At 38.6% G+C, this 22,738-nt stretch overlaps 2 protein-coding genes across 3 annotated transcripts in view; one reads left to right on the top strand and one right to left on the bottom strand.

The window, feature by feature from the left end:
• The window catches only part of nup188 (nucleoporin 188), a 55,337-nt gene that overhangs the window by 9,396 nt on the left and 23,203 nt on the right, over nucleotides 1-22,738 (top strand). The window lies entirely within an intron of this gene.
• cdk5rap2 (CDK5 regulatory subunit associated protein 2) lies at nucleotides 104-22,256 on the bottom strand. Of its 2 annotated transcripts, XM_055231895.1 has the most exons (50): nucleotides 22,066-22,256; nucleotides 19,097-19,152; nucleotides 18,690-18,751; nucleotides 18,007-18,117; nucleotides 17,810-17,886; nucleotides 17,607-17,730; nucleotides 17,362-17,531; nucleotides 17,138-17,279; nucleotides 17,000-17,053; nucleotides 15,156-15,275; nucleotides 14,928-15,047; nucleotides 14,344-14,436; nucleotides 14,055-14,273; nucleotides 13,819-13,989; nucleotides 13,634-13,744; nucleotides 13,240-13,377; nucleotides 12,984-13,163; nucleotides 12,690-12,884; nucleotides 12,388-12,579; nucleotides 12,175-12,304; nucleotides 11,949-12,085; nucleotides 11,745-11,840; nucleotides 11,531-11,674; nucleotides 11,329-11,441; nucleotides 11,094-11,233; nucleotides 10,176-10,304; nucleotides 9,982-10,091; nucleotides 9,765-9,908; nucleotides 9,269-9,322; nucleotides 9,027-9,190; nucleotides 8,670-8,943; nucleotides 7,285-8,602; nucleotides 7,078-7,179; nucleotides 6,678-6,823; nucleotides 6,340-6,596; nucleotides 6,021-6,271; nucleotides 5,387-5,432; nucleotides 4,722-4,885; nucleotides 3,955-4,245; nucleotides 3,747-3,872; nucleotides 3,560-3,670; nucleotides 3,290-3,479; nucleotides 2,845-2,966; nucleotides 2,545-2,757; nucleotides 1,977-2,051; nucleotides 1,643-1,896; nucleotides 1,426-1,575; nucleotides 1,205-1,343; nucleotides 1,083-1,129; nucleotides 104-517 (listed from the first exon to the last, which is right to left on the bottom strand). In XM_055231895.1, exons 1-50 carry the CDS (start codon nucleotides 22,116-22,118, stop codon nucleotides 494-496), a joined length of 8,049 nt encoding a protein of 2,682 aa, XP_055087870.1. In that variant the 5' UTR covers nucleotides 22,119-22,256; the 3' UTR covers nucleotides 104-493. The 2 variants fall into 2 exon arrangements, with proteins under 2 accessions (XP_055087870.1, XP_055087871.1); XM_055231896.1 differs by lacking the exon at nucleotides 7,078-7,179 and having other exon boundaries at nucleotides 22,066-22,223.

Consider the following 22,738-nt stretch of genomic DNA (forward strand, 5'->3'; position numbering starts at 1 on the left):
TGCAACTAACTAGAGCGAATTTCATAAGGCCTAGTTATATAGGTCACTGGGCATCAGAAGCAGCTGGCTGATGATGCTGTAAGTATACACAGGTTCCTTTGTATTGTCCACCCTATGTGACTTGTATTTTTATAATTGTTTCTAAATTGACTTAAAGAAGCTACCAAAGACATGCCTAAATTTGTCATAATAAAGCAACTTTTGTATCGGCAATTATTTTATTTTTCTTTAAAAATGTAATACACAAATTGCTTATTGCATCTTGAGACATGGTTAAATCCATATTTACACAAAGGCACTAAAAGCAATAGTAAAATTTTGTTTAGGAAAATATTAAGTACCTAGAATATCTCATTGCTCTTGCAAATAAATAAAAGTGAATCTGGATTAGTTGACAGCAGGTTTATCCGAGTTGCAGAGAGCTACAGCTCTTCTGTCCCTTTAAAGTGCTGAACAGTCTCAAGACCATCTCCTGGATCTGACTGCATATCTGCTACAGGCCAATCGCTGGGATCTCCTGTAAGAGGAATAAAGACTTTAGTACTCAAATAAAAAATACCCTTGAAGTGCACTAGAATATTGGAGATCTTTTTGGATGACGCTGCTAAACCTAACACATGTAAACAGTGAGGCTGAGTACAAGCCTCCAGCCTCAACTGGACACAGACCTCCTCCATCAGACATCGCACCAGGACGAAGGAATGGTCATCCTGATACGGTGGTTGGTGGCTTACATTGTAAAAGGGTGAAGGTCAGTGATTCACAAAAGGGCAGCATAAAAAAGGACAATAACTCTGTGTTCATGCAGCATTATGAACATATGCATACAGTAGGTTAAATTCTCTGCTGAACACAAAAAACAATAGTTTGGAAGTGGTACATGCATTAAAAAAACATCACGCCAAGTTCCATGCGCCAAGTCATCACTACCCTATACTGACCTTCCGCTGGTGATCCAGACAGACCTTTGAGCGTACAATAATTTGTCTAACATTTTTATAGAGAATAAGAAGGAAGAATGATTTTCTACTAGTAGATGTATTTAAAAGTTTTGTTTTTTGAGTAATAATAAACTCACTTACCTCTAAATTTCCTCTTGCTTTCTTCAAAATCCCATGTGTCAAGGACACTACAGAAAACACATGGAGGGAAAAATTATAAGAGGCTTCCATTTACAAGACAGTCTAATAACAAAATTACATACACTGATCAATGATGACCCTCTCCATTCCCTCTTTGAGCTGGTTGGTTGTTCCAAGACGTTTAACAGCTCCACTCAACATCTTCTCCTGCTGTAGCACTCTGTTCTTCAGCCTGGAGATCTCCCGTTTCAGCTGCTCATCCTAAAGTGAAGATCAACGTGAATCATTCTGGGTGCCTTTATAAGGTCCGGCTTCAGTTCAGTTCTTAAGTTGTGAACTGTACCTGCTGGTTGTGACCCATGTCTCCTGTTGTTACATTGATGGGCAGAGACACTCGCCATAATAGTTTGAGCAGACGGCTGGCCTCCTCCAGGACGTGCTGCAGTGAATTCATATTGGTGCACAAACTCTTCAGAGGCTTCTGTTCCTGAAACTAATCAGGCAGTTTAATGTAAATGTTAATTTATATTTATTAACATGCAAAACATTTAATCAAGTACCTTGTCTGAACATTGTTCTTTAAAGAACAGTATACACTCTTGTAATTGTGTATCCATGCTGTGGGAAAGTTTGCGCCCTTCTGAGATGTGCTTGCGAAGAGCACTGTAGTCCTCAATCAAGCCCAAAATATGGCGGCCATTGCGATTTGCCCACATGCGGTGACCGGGTACCAGGCGAGAGGGAGCACCAGAAGTACTGTCCATCGAGCTACTACTCAAAGATCCTCCATCAACTACAGTTTGGTGTTTTTGATCTGAAAACAAAACATAAGAATATGAATAACACAAATAATCTTACCGGTAATTTTACGACAAACAAAAAATTGTATCAAACCATGGGTGTTTCTAGCACGTTCCCTGTGATGAGAAGGATTCAAGTCGTCCAGACCTTGTGTCCTGACTGCCTCATCTACAACAAATGCAACATAAAATTTTTTTACTTTGATTTTTGATTATTTACGATAAATCTGGATCTCTATTGTCAAAGCCTAAAGCACCAAAAGTTTTTTTTCTAAACTATTTATTGTGAAGTAAAATCAGATTTTCATGTATAGGACATTTAAAAAACTACAGCTGACCAAAGTTCTTAACATGTGAACCACAATACAAAGAAGAAAACAAAACTAGATTAAATAATAACAATAATAATAAAAGCTGCATGTGGCAATAAAGGCTCTCACCCCCCAACCGTGGGGCAATAATCGGTCAATATCGGTTGCTGCTATGTCCAGTGTTGTTTACTACTTAATTTTTGCAATTTCTGGGCTCCAAACACAATTTTAATTAGTCCCTCGGCTCGGGCCTAATAATCAGAATCAGGATCATAATGATAGTTTGACTATTACGTATTGTCTGTCTCATATGTTGTGCGTGCTTTTTCCATTGTTGTAAAGTGATATTACCTGGAGAAGAGAGCAGGTAATTGATGTTAATGGTCTCAGAGTGGTTCGGTCCATGGTTGATCTGCTCCTCCAGTCTTTGCCTCAGAGCGTTGTTGGTCTGGATGCTCCTCTCCAGCTGAAGTCTCAAATGTTTAATCTCAGACATCAGCTCTCTCAGGTCCACTGAGCCAGACGAAAACCCAGGCTCCTCTCCACGTGGTGTCTGTCCATCTTCTGTTTACAGAAAATAATCATTATTGTTAAATACAATAAAAACACTAGAAGTCAAGAACAATACAATACAAAAAACCTGTTTTGTACCTGTAGATTTCAGATCTTGGCTCTTCAGTTTTTCATAAACCTGCAGCTCTACACGCAAAGACTGGAGAAGATGGTGTGAATCCATCAGCTGTTGGCCTTGAACTTTCACTTCACACTGAAGCCTAAAAATTAAAATAAAATAGATTGATGCAGTAATCTGATTGTATGGTAACAGCATTGAACTGTGAAAAAATGCAAATAGAAACCTAAATATAAAAAGCTATAAACAGGAGATATTGAGGTATTTAGAAGGAAAGTGGTGTCAGGTTTCATTTATCCCTGCGTGTAAACTGAGGACTACCTAACCGATTCTCATGTTTCAGCTTTGACAAACAATATTGCTGACTCTAATAGTCCATTGAAGCGGACATGTGTCAGTGAAAGTGTGTCAGTGAAAGTGTGTAGATTCCATGTAAAAGGTTCAGTCATATGTCCACGTTTGTACCTCTGGAGTTCCTCTTTACTGGAGAGCAGAGAATCTTTTAGTTGAGCATTTTCTTGGCTCATGACCGCCAGTCTCTCTTGCACTTGCATGTTGTCCTGCCGCAGCTTCTCACACTCCTTTCTGCTCTGCTCCAGTTTTGCGGCCCTTCTAGCCAAAGTCTCACGCAGTTTGTCATTCTCTTTCTGCTTATCTGCAAAATACAAAGAAATGAACTATTATTAGATGGTTATTTTATCTGATTTTTTACCCGTATCTGTAATTTATATTTACCTTGAGACTCTGAGATCAGCTGCTCTTTCGAAGTTTGTTGATCGTGATACTGCCTCTCTTTGGTAACTTGACTGTGCTCCTCACGGTCTTTGATGAAGATGTGAGTGCGCACTAGGAGATCAAAACTATGGTCAGTAACAGAACAAGGTCTCTTTGTAAAGCTTACGCATTACAAGTGGGAAAGTACCTGTGTCTTTGTGCGCCTCTGCAAGCTTCTTCTCCAGTTGTTCCCTTAGGCTGTCGTTGTTTCTAATGCTTTCTTCAAGACGTCGACGCAGAACTCGGATTTCTTGTAAATGCTCTGCAAGTAGGTCTGTCAAGAATTCAAAAAAAGTTTAAATTGTATTGTAGTTACTTATACAATAACATGGGCCTATCAACAGTGATGTTAGTACCTGAAGTGAGCGGACAGTCCCTTGGAGAGCTGCTGTCTGCCCGTGGTCTGTCTTCAGGTCTGGACTCACTGTGACCCTGTGAGCCGTTCTGAGCCATGATGGTACACTGCAGGTCTAGTTCACTGCGCAGCGTGGTGTTGAGCTGCTCGCTGCTCCTCAGTTGTTCCTGCAGCCGAGCGTTCTCCCTGTGCAGGGCCTGCAGTCTGCCAACGGTGTCACGGTGATCAGACACACCCCTTTCCAAAACCCCGCCCCCTTCGGCTACCGGCCATTCAGCGGAGTGCGATCGGCCTGGACAATGTAACATGAAGAGCAGACTAAGTGATGTACATGGGCTCTTAACAAGGAGAAAGCTTAGGGAATGGCTGCTTTGAAACTACTCCAATTATCATTCTCATTGACAATAGTATTTAATTCATAAAGAAATGTGCATTAAAACATTGAACTGGATACGTGTCACTGAATAATGCAACTTTAAGAGGGAGGTGGACTGTAACTGGACACCCGCTGTGCTCCTCACCCTCTGTTGTTCTACGTGAGGCCTAAATGCAACAATAAGTATCTGAAAAGTGCGGTTAAAAGCTCTATCTATGCACCGCTAATCTCATTGGGGTGTGACTGAATAATTAACAGTTGTCCATTATATTATCCTAAAAATTATGCATGATAAAAATGCATGTATTACGATTGTAGTCACTCATTTGGAAGACATTTGATAAAGGGAAAAAAACTGTACACAATGATGTATTTTAGTTGCATAAGCTTACTCTGTGCTGGTTTGAACTCCTGGCTGCTGTGGGAAGATGAGGAGGTCTTGTTTAAGTTGTGCAAATTAGGATGAGAGCTGTGGTGACTGCCTGAACTTTGACCACTGGTTTGACTCTGCAAGTTTTGGATGAGGCGGTTCTTCTCCTGCAGCTCGTTCGTTAACCTGAATAATTCAAATTGAGTAAAATAGGTTATACTATTATGAGAGAAGAATAAAGTATCACCAGAACAGAAACGATGAACACAGTTTTGAAAGAAACTAGAGGCACTACTAGTCAACTAATTCTAGAAAATAAGTTGGAAAGTAGGAAATAAAAAGCTCACTGCACACTACATCTCCAACTAACTCACAGGTCCAGCTGGTCCCTAGTGCAATCAGCCAGGGTGAGGTTTTGGTGGACTAACAGGCTGACATGCTGCTGTAGCAACTCCCTTTCATCCTCTAGATCCACTCGTAGTCTATCTATTTCCTGCTGAATCTGAGCTGGGCTGTCAGAAGGGGCATGTTGCTCATCACTGCTCACATCAGGGACAATGATAGAAACAGCATTTTACATCCAAACAACTGTTTGATTGATTAAACTCATTTTTTAATCTAATTTTGTCCTCCTCCTGTTTAACTCAATTAAAAGCAGAATGAACATGATTAGAAACAATAACGAACCTGTGTGAGACTTTTGCACTGTGTTCACTCCCCAAAAGAGATTCTCCTGTTGAACAGTAGAACAATTATGTGATTGTGATTATGCGATTGGTTTGTAAAACACTTAAACAAGTTATGGTCACAGCAGCTGAGTTGTGCCAACACGTCTAACAGAAAAGTGTCTGAGTGAATTATACTAATAACTAACGTCTTAGTCTTATATATCGCTTTTTCAGAAGCTGAAAGTCACTTTACAATTTTGTGCATTATTCATTCACTCACATTTGGTGGCGGTAAGGTACTATTGTAACTGACAGAGACAAGGCTGCCAATATGCGCCACCTGCCCCTCCAACCACCACAACACTCACACACATACCAATTTCATACTAGGCAATGTGGGTGAAGTGTCTTGCCTAAGGACAACAACAGTCTTTGCCACTGGCACCTCACTGTGGCACCTGAAATTCCCAGCAGTGTCCCATGCAGGCACTAACCAGGCCTTAGCTTCTGAGATCTGATAAGATCAGGCTTTGACAAGGAGGTTTGGCCACTAAAACTAAAAAGATATTTGCTGCTGAATTTCCCCTGTATATGTATGTCATGTGTTGTTATATACAATAAGAGCAACATCATATAGAAGTAAAATAAATTACCTTCCGAACGGTGTTGACTTCTATCAAGACGTCCTTCCAGACTGTCCATAATTGCAATACTTCTATCAAGCTGCTTTTTGACCTCCTCCCCCATGAGGTTGTCCAGTTTAGCAGACTGTATCAGATTACTAAAGGCCTTGCCCAAGTCCTCAAGCTGCTGCCGTTGCAGGGCTCCCAGCCTCCGACTGTCCTTGATCTCCTGTCTCAGCTGGGACAGCTCCCTGGCCTGGGACTGAATCAGTGACTCCAGTCTGTGGGGGACAAACAACAGTGTAACATTGTACCTTACATCAAGAATCTAATGAAATCAAACTCAGACCTGGCAGGTGATGTTGAGCCACTTCGACTGTGGAGCAGGTCACTTGTGCTTAAGGCGAGTGATGTTCTTCTCTCAGAGCTCACATTCAGGGAGCTTGTTTTGTCCTTTAGTGCTGTTCCCTTTAAATGCATGGATTTGTTATCTCTTTCGTCATCGTGAGGTTCTGCATGGTCCTCTTCTCTAATTGCTGAAGGTTCATATGTGCTGGCAACCACATCACTAGATAATGAGCTTCTACGCAAACTTTTTATGCTTGCCTAGAAAGAAAATGACACACAATGCACCCTAAATAAATACATCAACATGTGTTCAAAAGCAAACTGCATTTTTAGGTTTACCTTAGCGGAGCTTAGGACAGGGGATGTAGGGTATGTGCTGGATGCTGAGTAAAGGTTTTCTGTAGAAGAAAAAATTGTTTGTTCCTGCTTCAACAGGGAAGGCAGACTAGATGCACCGCAAATGGGTTTAAATCCGACCTCCAAATCTGTGAAACATAAAAACATACACATCTTATCAGATGCTATTTAACAATATTTGATAATGAGGTCTACAAAACGCAGGCGACATTCCCAGAGAAAACACATGCAGTTTTGGTCAGTGAGAAACCGTTAAAACCAAGAACCGTGCAGCAGTTATTATTAGACCCAACCAGAAAAGAGCAAATAGTCAAATTTTGTCCACTCTTCATGCAGAGATCATCCTGTTAGTTTTCAGACAGTCTGCCTAAGAGCCAGCTACCTGTGCTACTGCTCTCCTCCCTATCGTTCTCACTCTTGGCACTCGTTTCGTAACCCAGGTCCTGCAAATCGACCTGCACGCCTTTCTCATCTTGCTTCAGAGCTGGCATTTGAGGCAAGACAATATGTAATTAATGGGTTCATTGACCAGTCATCACATTAAAACATGTTAACAAGAGTAAAACACAGGAAATATGGCATATCTTACCTTTCGGTGTAATTTCTGGACTTGGTGTTTTGGACTGTGCTGTGGCTAATTTCTCCTCTAGGTTTTTGCAGATCTTTCTTTTTTCCCTCAGTTCCTTGTGAAGAGTCTCGATCTGGTTCTGCACATTCGGTGGTAATGCTTTGGTGTTTTGTAAAGGTCTCTGCACATCTGAGCTCTTTTGTGAGGCCTGGAGGTCTGACAGTTTTTGTTGAAAACTGCTAAAGAGTTCATACAGGATTTGTAGGTTGTGATGAGGACCTTGTTGGTGTTGATCTTTAGATTGAGGTGAGCTGGAGCACTCTGCATTGTTAGTTTCAATACTAAACTGTGTGATGTCTCCAAGTGTCTCTTTTTCATTGAATGCACTTTTTAACTTATCTAGACATGTCTGCAGCTCAGTGGAGGTCACTGATGAGCTATCTGTACAGTGTGCAGTCAGAGACGCAATGGCCGACTTAGTGGCATTGAGACAGTTCATTAGAACAACCACAATTCTTTTTTGTGAATCGCTCATGTGAGAACCTATTGTCTCAAACTGGTCTGATGGTGTTTTGCTTGAACTATCATCATTTTCATAACTATCATCATCATCTCTCACAACAGAATCAGCAGTTTCAGCATTTGGGGGTAGCTCATGACTAGATCCAGACAAATCATCTTCACTCTGTTTTTTGCTGTAGGGATTTCTCTGCAAAACAGCTTTGATATCAAGGGCACTCGTACCATGGTTTGAACCGTGACTTTTTGATGAATTTAAAACTTTATCAGCTTCATGAAGTAGTTCTGTTAACTCACAAATATACTCTTCCTTCTCATCTAAGGCATGCTCAAGTTCTATGCATTTGTTTTGAAGTGTGGCATTTGAACCACTTAGGTCAGACCCAAGAGCACCCTGGCTATCTAGACTGCAAGCAGTTAAATACGCAATAGTGGACTCCGCTGCCTGGAGGGCCTCTGTATACTGCAGAATAAGACGCTCTTTTTCTTGAAGTTGGGTTTGGAGCTCCTTTAAGTCTGCTAGATTTTCATGAAGTTCACTGATTAATGCCTCCTTATCCTGGCACTGTTGCTGAAGTAGCTCTAACTGTGTTGCGAGAGGAACATCAGGCGGAGTGCTGCAAGAGGTTTGTTTGACCTCAGAGCTACTGTCAGACACAAGTGAGTCATGGGAGAAGGAGCCAGACTGTGATGAGAGGGAATTTAACAAGAGAATTTGCTGATCGCTTCCATGGACCGCATCTAAAAGCTGATGCTCAAGTGCAGCACCAGTAGCTCCAGCTCTGCGCCTCACAGGGATAGGAAGTCGGGATTGTGAAGCCTAAAAAAGGTATTTGATTAAACAACTTGTACGCATTAAATTAGTGACAAATTACATGTTAGCTTACCTTAACCTTTTTGTGACAGGATTTAGTGCCAGGTTTGTGTTTTGAACCAGTAGATGTCTGCTCTGTTAGCTCTTTGGTGTTAGCCTCCTGGATGCCAGGTTTGATAGATTTTGTTTGGTCATTTGATGTCACATTTTTTTGTAGACGGGTCATTTCTCCAGTTTTATGTGCCAGATCCATGCCATCACTGCACTCCTCTGAGGCCTCCACACACTCTTCTTTTGGCTCGTGTGATGTTTGTTCTTTTATCTGTATAGTTTTATCAATCTTCTCTCTGTAAATGAGAAAAAAATGTACAATTCAGAAAAGAGAAGCAGCCACAGCATGAGGTAATTATTTGGACAGGCACAAACTCACTTAAAGCATGACTCAGAGCAGGCTTCACCGAATGGACTTGAAATGGTTATATCATCCACACAAACATCCTTGTCTTTTGTGTCGCGGCCAGATGGAGTTTGTCCTCTAGTCTTATCAATTGTATTTTTAATACTTTTTTTACTTGACAGGTCTTGACAAATATTCTAATTTGGGAATGATACAAAGCAGTTTTAGCTCAAAATTTTCTATTTTGGTCATAAGAACAAAGACAACGATCATACCCGGTCCAGTGTGGCATCTGTCTGGCTCTCTTTATCCTGGTAAGTCAAAGGCAGCTAGGATAATGACATGGAAGGCGAGTATGACGCAGATGATTTGATAAAGAAAAAAATAATGGTGCAACAGAATCAATAAAACACTGCACAGTAACAGTTGAATGGCATGGTGTGTCTAATGTGGTGTGGCAACAAGACCAATTTATGGGACACAGAGATACAAGAAAACAGGTTAGGAAAGGTAAAGGACAGAAGAGACAGCTTAAGCTATTGTTAACAGATTTGTTAGTTATCTAAGAAAGCAATTCATAACATTAAACTATATTAGGTAAGAAACACAGCATGCTTGAAAAACTGAAGGTTTAAGACAAAAGGTCACAATATCGAAAGGAATTAATATGATAGATGTTTAGAAATGATCACAGGTAACTACATACTTGTTAGGTTTATGTTGTTTTGATAACAGAGTATAGGTTACCAACAGTGTTCTTCTTATGCTAACCTGTTTCCAACTGATTTGTGAGCCCATCTTCAGCTCCTCTCTACCAGGACTTTGAAGATGTGACTTTTCCAACAAGCTCAATCTGTTCTGCAGGTCTCTGTTCAAAGCATGTTGTCTGCTAATATAGTCCTGGAGCTCTGTCACCTGAAACAAAACACATTATTATTTTTAAAAATAGGCTTCACTTATTACTGTTCCATATGAATGGTGTATTAACCTTTTCTCTAAGCTCCTGAGATGTCAACTGGGACAAACTGTCATCCTCCTCTTCTCCAATACAAATGCTCAAATAAGATGTCTGGTCACCTAAGAAAGTCAAGGAGTCACCTGAAGGACAGAAACACAAAGTGCATCTTTACATAACCAGTTTACTGATAATGTAACATGTCCTGTTCTTGATAAATCACCCACTGTCATTGGTTCCACCCACACCTCCTCCACGATTCTGGATGGCCCCCAAGCGAGCCTGCAGTGACACATTCCAGCGTTGTGCATCTTCTAGTTGGTTTCTCATGCTCTCAAGCTCCTTAGGGTCAATACCTGTAGAAGAAAAAAAAATATATAAATTTCCCACTGCTGTACAATTGCCCAGAAAAACACATAATATGTAAGAAATACCTTGCTTTATACGATACAAAAAGATGTACATTGAATACAAAACATCACATTTATACAAAATAATAAATTTAGATTTAAGAACTCTCAAATGTTTGATGTAATTGTGAGTATAGGACTGGACACTTCCTATTTATACACCTGAGACTCAAGTGGAGGGATCAGAAAGCTACACAGGGGTTCTGACACCTTTAATCAGCCTTAACCTCTGCCCCTATGGCACTGTGAATTAATGCTCTAAACAACATTAAGCAGATTATGTCACAAGATAGTAAAGTTAGGGTGCCTTTATTTCAGGCGCATTACATTTCACAGTCATCAATAAATTATTATCCAATAATATATTTTATAGGGTTGGGATACTGCCACAAACACAAAACAGTCATGACAATAAAAGTGATTGTAACAATGTGAAAGACAGACTAAGTTCTTTATTTAGGTTAGACAGGTTAAAAATGAGAGTGACAGTTACAGGACCATGAAACTGGTTCATGCTTGGAACAACATGCAGGTTTATGAAAAGAAAAGAACAAACATTGAACAGACATGAAAGACAGACGAGGGGAGAAAAAGGATGTGCAGGGTAAACAAAATGAGATTAGTTGAGCAAATTGAACTTTGTTTGACCTCTGTGTACAAGATTGTTTTAACCTAAAATGTTTGTTTTTATTTCATTTCCAAACTCATCTGCAACAAAGTGTGTTTGCACTGCACCTTCTCTGAGTTTGGCCCTGCGCATTTCTGTTTCCAGGTCATCTTTAAGTTCATCATTAGTTTTGATGCTTTCCTCCAACTGCTGTCGAAGAAGTTGCACAGCTGTCAGCTCTAGCTGTAGAGCATGGAGACGTTGGGCGCTGAAATTATAAACATTTTTACATTATTGTCATATATTTTACATTATTCTCATCCATTTTACACTGAGTGTAATTGTCATTTGCAGTTTTCCTACCTGTTCTGCTCTTTAACAGTCCGAACCAGACTAGAATAAAGCTGCTGTTCTGTCTTCAGGGCTTTGTTGAGGGCCTCATGCTCCTGTTGTAAGGCTTTAAAACTGGGTATAGTCTAAAGTAAATAAATCAAAATAAACAAGATTATATGTCATGGCAATTTTACTATAGAACTATTACATTTTCTAAAGACTTTAAAATTACCTCTTCTTCATTGTCTCCACCAATCATGGTTCGCTCCCTCTGTGGAAGCTTAGGAGGAAATCTCTCTGTTCCACTGCTTGTGGCCTGATCATGTGAATCCTCCTCTAAAGATTCAGACTTTTGACCAATGCGTTGGTGGAGTGTCTGTAGACATAACGCAGTTATTCATACAATTCATTTCTTGTGCTTAGTAGAAAAAGTTCCAGTTTCTTACTTTGATGATGTCATCCTTCATCTGTAGAGTGGCAGTGAGGGACTCAATGTTTGCAGTTTTACTTTCACAGCAAACTTCAAGCTCATTTAACAATAACTAATTTTGCAAATGAAACCAAACAGCATTTAGAGTAGTCAGAACTCAAAGTCAACTCAATAATACATTTTTTGTCAACGCTGTTTTTGTATACTCAAACTTACTGACCTTCAGTTCAGTCTCTCTTTTAAGTGCTTGGTTCAGTGCTTCAGTTACTTGAAGTAGTTCTTTCTTTAGGATGACGATTTTCTTTGGGAGTGGAAGAGTGTCATCTTTATTTTCTTCAGTCTTTGTGGACAGCTCAGCTTGTGGAGCAAAAAAGGGATATCCATAAAACTCATTCGCCACACAATTTTATTGTTTACGGTTGTATAAGTTTAATAAAACCTCTCACCTTCTTTTTCATCCAGTTTTTCCTGCATAATCTGAATGGTATGTCTGAGCTCCAAAACATGAGATGACTCCTCTTTTTGCCTAATCTCATTTGAATACCGGTCTCTTTCCTTTGCTTGTTGAAGAAGATTCTACATATTTTATAAACAATACAAGCAAGGTAAATCAAAAGATGTCAGCACTGAGTTTCAAGATGGTATTGTGTTGAGCTTACAGTGATGAGACCATCTTTTTCGTCCAGTCGAGCTCTGAGCTCTGCAGCCTCTGACAGAGCATCCTGTGTTCTGGCTGAGCATTGCCTCTCAGCAGTGTTCAGGTGCTGTTGCAGGTCAGAGAGCTGCTTTCTCAGGTCGTCAATCTCCTGAGTGCGCTGAGACATCATGTATTTGTAATGTTCACCTGACTCCTGTAAAGACAAAAAACATATTCAGGTAATTACAATGGCATAATAGGGAAGATCCTTTGCCAATGATCATGGATATTAATTATTTTTATCCTTTATAATTTATTAATGACCTTGAGAAGTTGATCCTTGCTGTTTATTGTAGCTAGGAGCCTTTCTACCGCGCTTTCGTTGTCAGCAATCAGTCGTTCCCTGATTTTAACAGACTCTGCCAGCATAGCTTCAGCAACTTTCAGTCTTTGACCCATCTGTTCACCAAGGTCCTGTGTGTGACTTTGGGACTGACTCAGCATTGAGGTGGTCAATTCCTAAAATAAGATCATGTATAACATAATAATGTGTAACTGGGGGATTGTCAGAATTTTATATTATGAACACTAAACACATAATAATGACTTTCAGCTGACCGTCAAATGTTTTGTTTTGCCTTCTAAAGAAAGCTTAAGCTGATTGATGATGGCATCCTTTTCCCGCAAGGAGCGACTCAAGTTTTCTTCTATTTCTTGTTTAGATCTCTGCAGATTCTTCAACGTGTTGGCAAGATGCTGTAATTCCACATCTTTCTCTTTTATCAGACTATCGAGACTCTGTAGAATACAGCAGAATAAAGAGTTTATAAAGCTATTTAAAAAACACTAGTCAAAAAAAATACTATCTACTCACATTAATAGTCTCTTCATTGTGGGAAACTAAATTGTTTAGTCTTTCCAAGTCTCGGTCTTTCTCTCGTAAAGACAGCTGCAACATGTGTATCTCATTATCTTTGTCTTCAATTGCAGCAAACTTTTCATCCAGGGCTTGCTAATATAAAAAAATAATAATAATGATAATACATTTTATTTATAATGCACTCTTAATTAAACAAAATCCCAGACTGCTACATTAAAAGAACATTAAAATACTAATTGCTAAAAACTAAAAACATCAGCAGTAAGCTTTTCTAAATAAAAAGATCTTTAAATTAGCTTTAAAAAGTCCGTGCTATGTGTGGCTCTCAAAACAGTATAATTGTAAAACAACAGTTTATAGCATGACTGATTAAAATAATCTTACTCACCTCCAGTGCTTTATCCTTCTCTTTAAGTTTTTGTCGCAGCATGGAGAGCATTCCGTCAATGCCCTCTGAAGATTTGCTGTGCTCCAAGTCTCTGATCATATTTATGTATTCCTGACAATGATGCACAACATTAAAATAATATGTGTAGACAGTAGAGTAGTTAGCTGCCTTGTATTCTGTCTCACTTGGAGTTGTTGTTCTTTGTCCATTAGAGAAGTTGTGAGCCGTTGGATGGTCACTTCATGGGCAAGGATCTTTTGTTTTGTTTGATTCAGTGTTTCCTGGTATTGCTGCTCTAAAGCACTTTCTCTGTCTTTTATATCCCCACTCAGCTTTTTAAGCTGATTGTTTAGGTCCTAGAATAATTCAATAAATATTCAATCCAAATTATAATATTATCAAATCATTACTTTTTACTCACATTGAGAGCTTTGTCTCCTTTCTTTTTTTGCTGCTGCATGTCCTCCAGTTCCATCTCCAGTTGTTCTTTGGCCTGCTGTAGACCAGTCAGCTCCAGCTCCTTCCTGTCTAGTGCACGCTGAAGCTTCTGAGTCTCAAGTACCTTGGCATGATGCTCGCCTTGGAGCTGGGCCAGTTCGGTTTGCTTCTCCATTAATAGATTCTGATGCTCTTCGGCTCCCTGGAAATGCACCGCAATTACTTGTGTTGAATAACCTAACTAAACAAAAATACAAAAGTTAAAGATCTACTTGGTATTTTTGTAGCTGGGCCTTGTGTGCCGCTTCTCTTGCTTTTGAAAGTGCTTCATCCCTGTCTTCAATCTCATGACACAGCTCTGCAATCTTTATTTGGTCACAGATCATAAATGGGTTATAGTTCAGTTTTAGTTTGTGGACCCGATCTTCAGTTTCTTTGTTCAGGAAGCAGGTGGCTAGACAAGCGTATGACACTAGCTCTGGTCTGGTGTTTGTCTCCTTCCACCAGAGGATATTAACAATGCATATTGTTTGGGAATTGGTAAATTTTGTACACAAGTAATTTATCTATAGATTATACCAATGTCAGAATATCATAAATTTCCCTTTCCACAGCATATATTCACAGCAGTTTTTAAAACGTATAGCCACATTAAATATGTTTTTCATTTCATACATGTGCACAATAGAAGAGTTATATGATTTTTTCTTCAGTTTTTAAACAGTTATTTTTACTCTCCCGACAGGCCCTCAGTCTTAGTGATGACACAGTCCAGAACAGAGCAACTTTGTCAGAAGCTGTAATGTGCGATGCAGAAGATCGGGCCCTATTTTTGTTGGTTTGATTGTAAGCTCACCTCATTTTCTTTTTCACGAAGGATCTGAGTGAGACCTTGAATTGTTTTGTCTCTCTTAAGTGCATTTTTCTTCTCAGAATTGAGTTCATTTTCTTTCTCCTCCAACTTTTGAGTCAGGACCTGTTTAGACATAATGTATGTGCCTTATTAGCCAAATATATGTTGCAAATAAATAGCATAACAACAACATTTAGAACATCAAAATATGTAAAATGAAAAGCAAAATACCATAGTTTCATTCTTGGTGTCTTCAAGTGTTTTAGAGAGGATTTCATTGGAATTTTTTGCTTGGGTAACCTCCTCAGTTAGTTGTTGATTGAGAGACTTTAAACAATTAAGTTCACTCTTCTAAAAAAACAAAAAAATAAAAATAAAATAATAATAATAATAAATTTGCATTACATGGGGACAAAAACATTTTTAGTTCTTACAAAAATCATGATACAATCTAGCCAGTGATTGATCAGCACAAAAGCAAACTACCTTCACTCTCACAGGAGTGTATTCATCATCAAATTCTTCTGCTAATTCATGCAAAGTCCTGTTATCTTTATGTCTGCAGTTTGAGGGAGGATAGAGACGAGTGCTACTGATTCTTCTGAGGATAGGAATGCGGCTCCCTGCTGGGACAGAGATTTGATGTGTGCTGATACAACACAAGAGCTGGATCAGATCAGAGATGATCGAGGGTTGAGTTGAGCTCTGGATCCTGGTCTGAGACTTTTCCAAAGAAACAACAGGAGAGTTGAGTCTACTTAACCCTTTGACTGCTTTAGGTCTTAGTGTAGACATATATTCTGAAAGAGAGTCTCTATTGAGCGACTGCAGCGATGCAGAGCGTCCTTTAAACCCATATTTGGACTGTGGACAATTGCGATGGACCAAGTCTAGGTACATACTTTGTGAGCGATGTCGTGTGCCTCGAAGACTGTAAGACCTTATGGGGCCTTGATACTCCAATCCAAACTTTATGCCCCAGTGCCCTATACTTTTACCAGCTATTCTGTCCAAACTCACACAGCGTCTTACACGACTCTTTGGGTTTGTTCTTCCTGCTTCTTGACATTGGCCTTCAATGGCCTGTTGACCAACAATTTCAATACCAGGACTGGTAACAGCCGATGAATTAACTTTAGTTTTAGAACATCTTTCGCCATCATTCTTGTCCATTTCTGGGTTGTTTTTTTTGTATACGTGCACCATGCACTGTATAAGGTGATCTTTTTCAGCTTGTAGCCTCTTGATGTGTATGGTGTAGTCATCTTGTATATGGCTGATGTCCACATCACATTTCACCACCTTCTCGAGTTGAAACACACATTTCCCACAAAGAAACTCACCCCGCCCATCACGGGTCACCTCTCTTCCCAGCACATGAGACAGTATCACCTGCAGCTTGTTTTTGGTAGAAGGGCTAAAGATCCAGCGACACTGGTTTCCAACCAGACGAGCCCGACAAATACGACACAGGTCCTTCATTTTATCTGATTCACCACTCAAGTAAATAAAGCAGTCCAACACAAAACAAACAATGATTTAGCAAGTAGCAGCAACAGCAACTTTCTGCATCACAGAGAAAGGCCCAAAGCTTAATGACAGTGCCGTCCAAAATAAGCCTAAGCTCTTAATAATCCCTGATCCCGCCTTCCATTTCCCTTGCCGGCATTGGATAACTCTAAACTGATGCAGTGGTGTCAACAAGAATCATTTTTTTTAAAAGATCTCTTTCATGCAAAGTGTCACCAGTCCAGAGGAAACACAAGAACAGTATTAGTACAACATACGTCAACCATTACACTTCAGCCTTACATGGATTTATATCAGGACACATTATTTTAATTTTACAATTATTTTAGTCTTTCTCAGTTATCACTAGTTGAAGGAATTCTTTACAGCGCCAATCACTTCATGTCTGATGGTCAATAACTTGAACTGACAAGTTTATGCATTGGAGAGACACTACTAAACCTCATTCACAGTCAAATTTCAATTCTTCAACATAAGTTCAGAATGAAGCAGACATTCTGTTACAATGGTGTTAACAATGATATTTGTGATGTCCAAAAACTGACCTGAGATTCTGAAGGAATTTTGTTCCGTTCTGTTTGCAGTTCACCTCTTAAAGTCTAAAATAAATAAATAAATATATGACTAAAAGAGACGAGCAGACTTTTAAGAACATATCAGTGTGAGCACTTAAACAACCATACCTCAATCTCTAACTCTTTGTGTGTGATGAGATCAGTTAGTTGTTTGACTTGATCTGCTGATGGTGCATCTCTTGCTTGCTCTGCACAGTTTTTCACCTGCAAATTGGCTTTATTTAAATCATCCTGAAGTCGGTAAATGATACTGTGGAGAGTTAAAAAGAAAATAATAATTTAGTCAAAACAAACAGGTCCATAAGTCATTAACTTTAATGCCATATACTGACTCATCTTTGTCCTTCAGGGCTTCCTGCAGTTCGTAAACTTGGTTAGGATGAGAAGCTGAAGTGCTAGCACTTAGGATCTGAAGCTGTTTTTCCATGCTAATATTTTTACATTTCGCCTGTTCAGCTATCGATGCCATCCTATCAATCTCCAACTCTGCAGCCTGCAAAGACTGTGGTGACAAAATATTAAAATGGACAAAAATGTATGTGACCTAGTAATGCATTTTTGTGTAAGACATTCTAACCTGCTCCAAGTCTGCAATTTTCTTGTTGAAAGCATCGCGAAGAGCATCCATCTCTTTCTGAACTTGCTCTCGCACTTGATGAGGCTCTCGTGAATCACGGCCAGCTAGACTCTCCAAAGCTTTTCTGACATTACCAGAGCACACACATGTTCAGCTAATTCCTCACAGATAAACAACTGCTACTTAAAGCAGAGGACACTTACGAGGCAGAGACCAGAAGCTCCTGCTTTTCTGCCATCTCTCTCTTCATAGACTCCAGCTCAACCTTCAGCTCTATATTCTGAAAAACATGATAAAATTAAATTCAAACAAAGCAAAGATAAAAGCACAATACTAAATATTTTGTTAACCTACATGCTAGTTTTGTTCAATAAGTAATTTAAAAAGTAGAGTAAATCACCGTCTTAAAAATGTCCTCAGTGGAGTCATCACATTTCTGTTGCATGCGTTCCTCCATGAAGTAAATTCGCAGCTTTAGGTTAAAGTTTTCCTTCTTCAGAGCTGTAATTTGCTGCATAAAATACATTTATAATATAGTCAGTCAAACTATACAATGCGTTACATGCAAACACAGTTCGGTGTTAGTAATAAATACAAAATGCATAATTATTACTGAAGGGGAAATTTGTGTGTGCAAGTGTGTGATGGTGTGTGTGAGTGTGTGATGATGTGTGCATGTGTGAATTAGACTGAGCATCATTGTGCTTGGGGGCTGGGAAACATACATCTGTTAGTGGGAGCTGGGTACAAAAAGAAGAGAGAATGTAAAAATCTAGACCACTATAAAATTAATCCCCTAGAAAACAGACAGACAAGAACCACATGTGAACAAATGTTTTCCAAATGTATTCAAACAATACTGATTTTCTTGATCCTATTATTGCAACTTTCCTTTCAGCCTATGATTCTATATGAAAATGAAACATATTTTACGGGGTCAGTATTTATTGTATGCATCTTTGTTTGCAATAGTGTGCATAAATGCATATGATGATGTAAAAGACAATTTTTGTGATTTGTAATTAGAAATTTGTGTTTAATAAATTTACCCCAGGCTTCTCTGACATACCAGAAATTACTTACATTTTCGTAGTCTTTCATGGTGAGAACTTTGACTGGAGACATCTTTCCAGGAAAGAATGGAGCTAAGCACAAAAGACAGTATCTTTCTCGGTGATTTGATCAAACATATTAAACGTTTTATAACACAAGTATTATAACAAATTCTTGAGTAATTTATTTTAGTAAAATTTTTTCTTGATTTTAAGATTTGATTTTGACCAACGATATCTTAATCTGAGCTCTTCCTTGTGGTGTCAGTGCACATCACTCCCATTAAACTCATTAATACCTCATGAGCTTTAGACTGTCAACCACAGGGAAAACCCCAGGTTTATCCCAAGGCAAATGGGATAGCAACGTATTTTTATCTTTTACTAAATAAAGAAACGCATTCATTTATGACAAACACATGATGCCGTTATACGTACCCGTCATGCTTTCAGCAGAGTACTCCGCAGCATCCATGGAGTTTGCTAATCGGCAGCTGTGAATAAGAAAGTCTTATTAGAAATATATAGACATATTTTTCTTCTTCATCATGAGTAAAAGGATGCTTATGTCTAGAAGCATCTGAAAAAGTGTTTTCTGTCATGAATCTGTGCCACATTACTTACAGTGACTGGCTGCCCTGAGGATGCTCCAAAAATAGTCTATGCACAGCCACTCTGTCCCAGCCTCAACACTGTGTGTAGTGAAAAGGGAGCATGTGCCAGTGGCAGCATAGACCCGTTGTTACTAGAGAAATGATCATGTCGAAGGCTTTCACTAATGGACAAATAGTCTGCTGTGGCTGTCATCGCACAACCATAAGAGAGATACAGAGTACAAAGAGCACAAACATCAGCTACACACACACTACACTCTAGACACAAAACCAAGCAGAGCTGGACTGGTTGACTGATCACCATTTAAAATGATGTTTACCAACTAGAAAGGTTTAGAAATGCCTCAAATGTCACAACACAAAAACATGTGATGTTCAATATTTACGAAAAAAAAAAAAAATGTTTAAAAATGTGTGAAAAAGTTTGAAAGCTTGCTCAGGGATAATCAGCTGTGTTAACTATTGACCACAAGAACTATAATTTTATTTAAAATCTGTTTCTGAAACTTTATAAATTAGCAAGTTATTAAAGCATCTCATCGAATCTTGCGGTTCAAATGGCCTTTTTGGACTTAAAACAACTGTGTTATGGATACAAGTCTTATATGTCTTTGAACTCTTAATATTAGATTTTTTTTTAAGTATATGGGAAATATTAATGCAAAAGTTACTTTTAGAACCTGAGTGAGAGGTCACCGATGAGCTCCATGTAGGACCTAAAGGAGCACAACAGGAAGTAAAATTCCTACTAATTTTTCCCATAAATATTTTGACAAAAATTTATATTAAAATCTTGCTCTGGGCTAATCAGCTACGTGGTGACTAATGGCCACAAGACCTATACGTTGTATAGGTCAACGTATATATGTAAATATCCGTTTCTGAAACATTATAAACTGCTAGGTGCTAACACTTTTGCAGAATCTTGCTTTTTAAATGCGCTTCTTTCACTTAAAACAACTGTGCTATGGATATTAGTTACTGCATAGCTGATTAGCCTCCCCCATGCCGTCTCTTGATACTTGAAGTTTTCAATGGAAAAAATGAACTAAAGATTTACTTCCAGGGCCAGAGCTCCCTAAGGAAAATCATGAATACAACCTGCCTTTTTGCCATTTTTTGTACAAAAACAAGAACTTTCTGTAAAATGGGGAACCTTGTGTTGTTGTGATATATTTATTTTATTGTGATATTGGTTATTGTATCAACCAATATTGTGTTATCAATATCAGCCCTAATATTAACCAAAATTGATAATGTGATTACCAATTTGCCCATCACAACATATTTTCTTTGTACATGTTTCACATTAGAAACCCTTTTACAATCTCATTATGCTGTATTTATGTTTTAATCACAAGCATTTATTGCATCAAAAAAATTACTATACACAAATGAGAATTTATGCTCCTTTGTGCAAGGAGTCCTGTTTTATTCAGAAGCAAATGATTCAATTCACTCTTCACATCTGATTTCATTCACAGACCATTTTGATCTTGGATCATATTAGCTTTTGCTAGGCTAGCTTCTACTATGTTTTCACTAGGGTTGTCACGGTTTTTATTCTGCACTTTTCTCCTTTAATGTTAATTCTATGATGATTATTTTTGATTATTTATATTTTGATTACTTCTATTGTGATTTTAATGCCTATCATTTCTGTAAAGGACTTTGAATTACTTTGTGTAACTGTGCTATACAAAAAGCCTTGCTTTACTAAAATGTCCTGACTATTACTGTACTTAGCTTGAAAATCGGAAGCTGCAAGACTTGTAAGCAGCAGGAAGTCAGTCAGAAATATGTGCTTACAAGGCTTCACATAAACAACCAATTTCCTGCATTTCCAATACTCAGAAAGTGAAGACAAAGTATAAAGACTGTAAGCGTTAAAACATAAGTCTGTAAGTTCAGCTGACATCAGAAGACATCTGAAGCACCCATCGGTGTGGATAGACATATTATCAAATATATATTTGCTCAGTTAGAGCAGTATGTATGTATGTGTATGTATATATATATAATATATATATATATATATATATATATATATATATATATATATATATATATATATATATATATATATATATAAAAAGGTATTTATCAGGTTCTTTATGGGCCATAAAGAACCTGACCGTGGTCATACAACTCGGTTCACATCTTGAATTACCAGGTACGCTTCCCACCTGGATGCCCGATCTACAGAGCACAGCTGAGCACCGCAGAAAGAGAACAAGCCAGACACGCACAGACATATCAATGGCATGAAAATGTCATAACCTTTAGCTTTAAAAGTAAGCAACTCAAAACAGAGAAACCATGGTTCCGCTTTTAGAGAAGATTATAGTCACAGAGACAATCCTGAGCTCACCAACTAGAAACAAGTTCAATATTTAAACTTAGTTAACAGTAAACTACAGAGGTAGTTTAGTTATATTTGTCATATTTTTAACGTTATATAAATGGTTAATGGTGTGAGTAACGGTGTTGTGTTAATTTCCTGATCATTCTAGGCAGTGACAGTCTGGTACGTTATAACAGTGATTACAGCCGTAAACGCTCAAGCGTAATCGCATTTGACGTTAGTTACAGAAGCTTTGTCTATTAAAACGTATTTCTGACACAGAAGATATCCACTATGCCAGCTAAAGATTAGTTTAAACAAAAGCCATATCCGTTTGGGAAGCATCGTTCGCAGAGTGTTGGGTTCACGGAGATGTTTGTGTTGTGGTTATGTTACATGCTAATGCTAAAGTTAGCAAAGTTAGCAAGCATTCGTTTGTTTAAAATTACCTTCCATTTAAATCCACTGGGAGTGTCAAGTCGTCTCCCACGACAGAATCCATTATTTTATGCTCACTTACTTTATGCCCTTGCAAAAATCCATAAACTATTTTCCCTGGCTTAGGTTTAAACTCCAGGAGCGGGCGGAATTCAAAATAGTGCCTAGTACCGCCATCATGGGCTGGTCACGTCACCACCGCGCACGCTGGAGGACGGTGATGCGTTCAAGTGACATTCGTAAGAAAACAACAAAGAAGTCTTCCGCGTATCACAACAATTGTTTTCTAATATTCTTTTTTTTTCTAATAATGTTTTCAAAGTGAAGGTATATAAATCTGAATAAAACATTGGAGCATTAGGTAAGCCTATTCCCCCTGAATGTGTGACGAAAGTGCAGCGTTTATAGTGAGTTCAGACTGGATCTGTTTTAAATCTGGTCTGGATCAATCTTTGAAGCAGAGTGAGACAGGATTGTGACACAAAATAAATCAGGCTTTGTCAAGTTACAAAAAGTTAATCATGTAAGCAAACACCTACCTCCAGTTAGGCCTATATGAAAATCATGTGCTGAATTGCTGCCTTTGTGTTTTCCATTGCTTTGTCACTTTGCTTATAAAAAAAAACCAAAAATGTTATGGAAATAAGATGTTGATTTTGTTTTGAGGTGTGTAAATATATGTGT

This window comes from Periophthalmus magnuspinnatus, chromosome 23 (genome assembly GCF_009829125.3).
Source record: "Periophthalmus magnuspinnatus isolate fPerMag1 chromosome 23, fPerMag1.2.pri, whole genome shotgun sequence".
Lineage (NCBI taxonomy): Eukaryota > Metazoa > Chordata > Actinopteri > Gobiiformes > Gobiidae > Periophthalmus > Periophthalmus magnuspinnatus.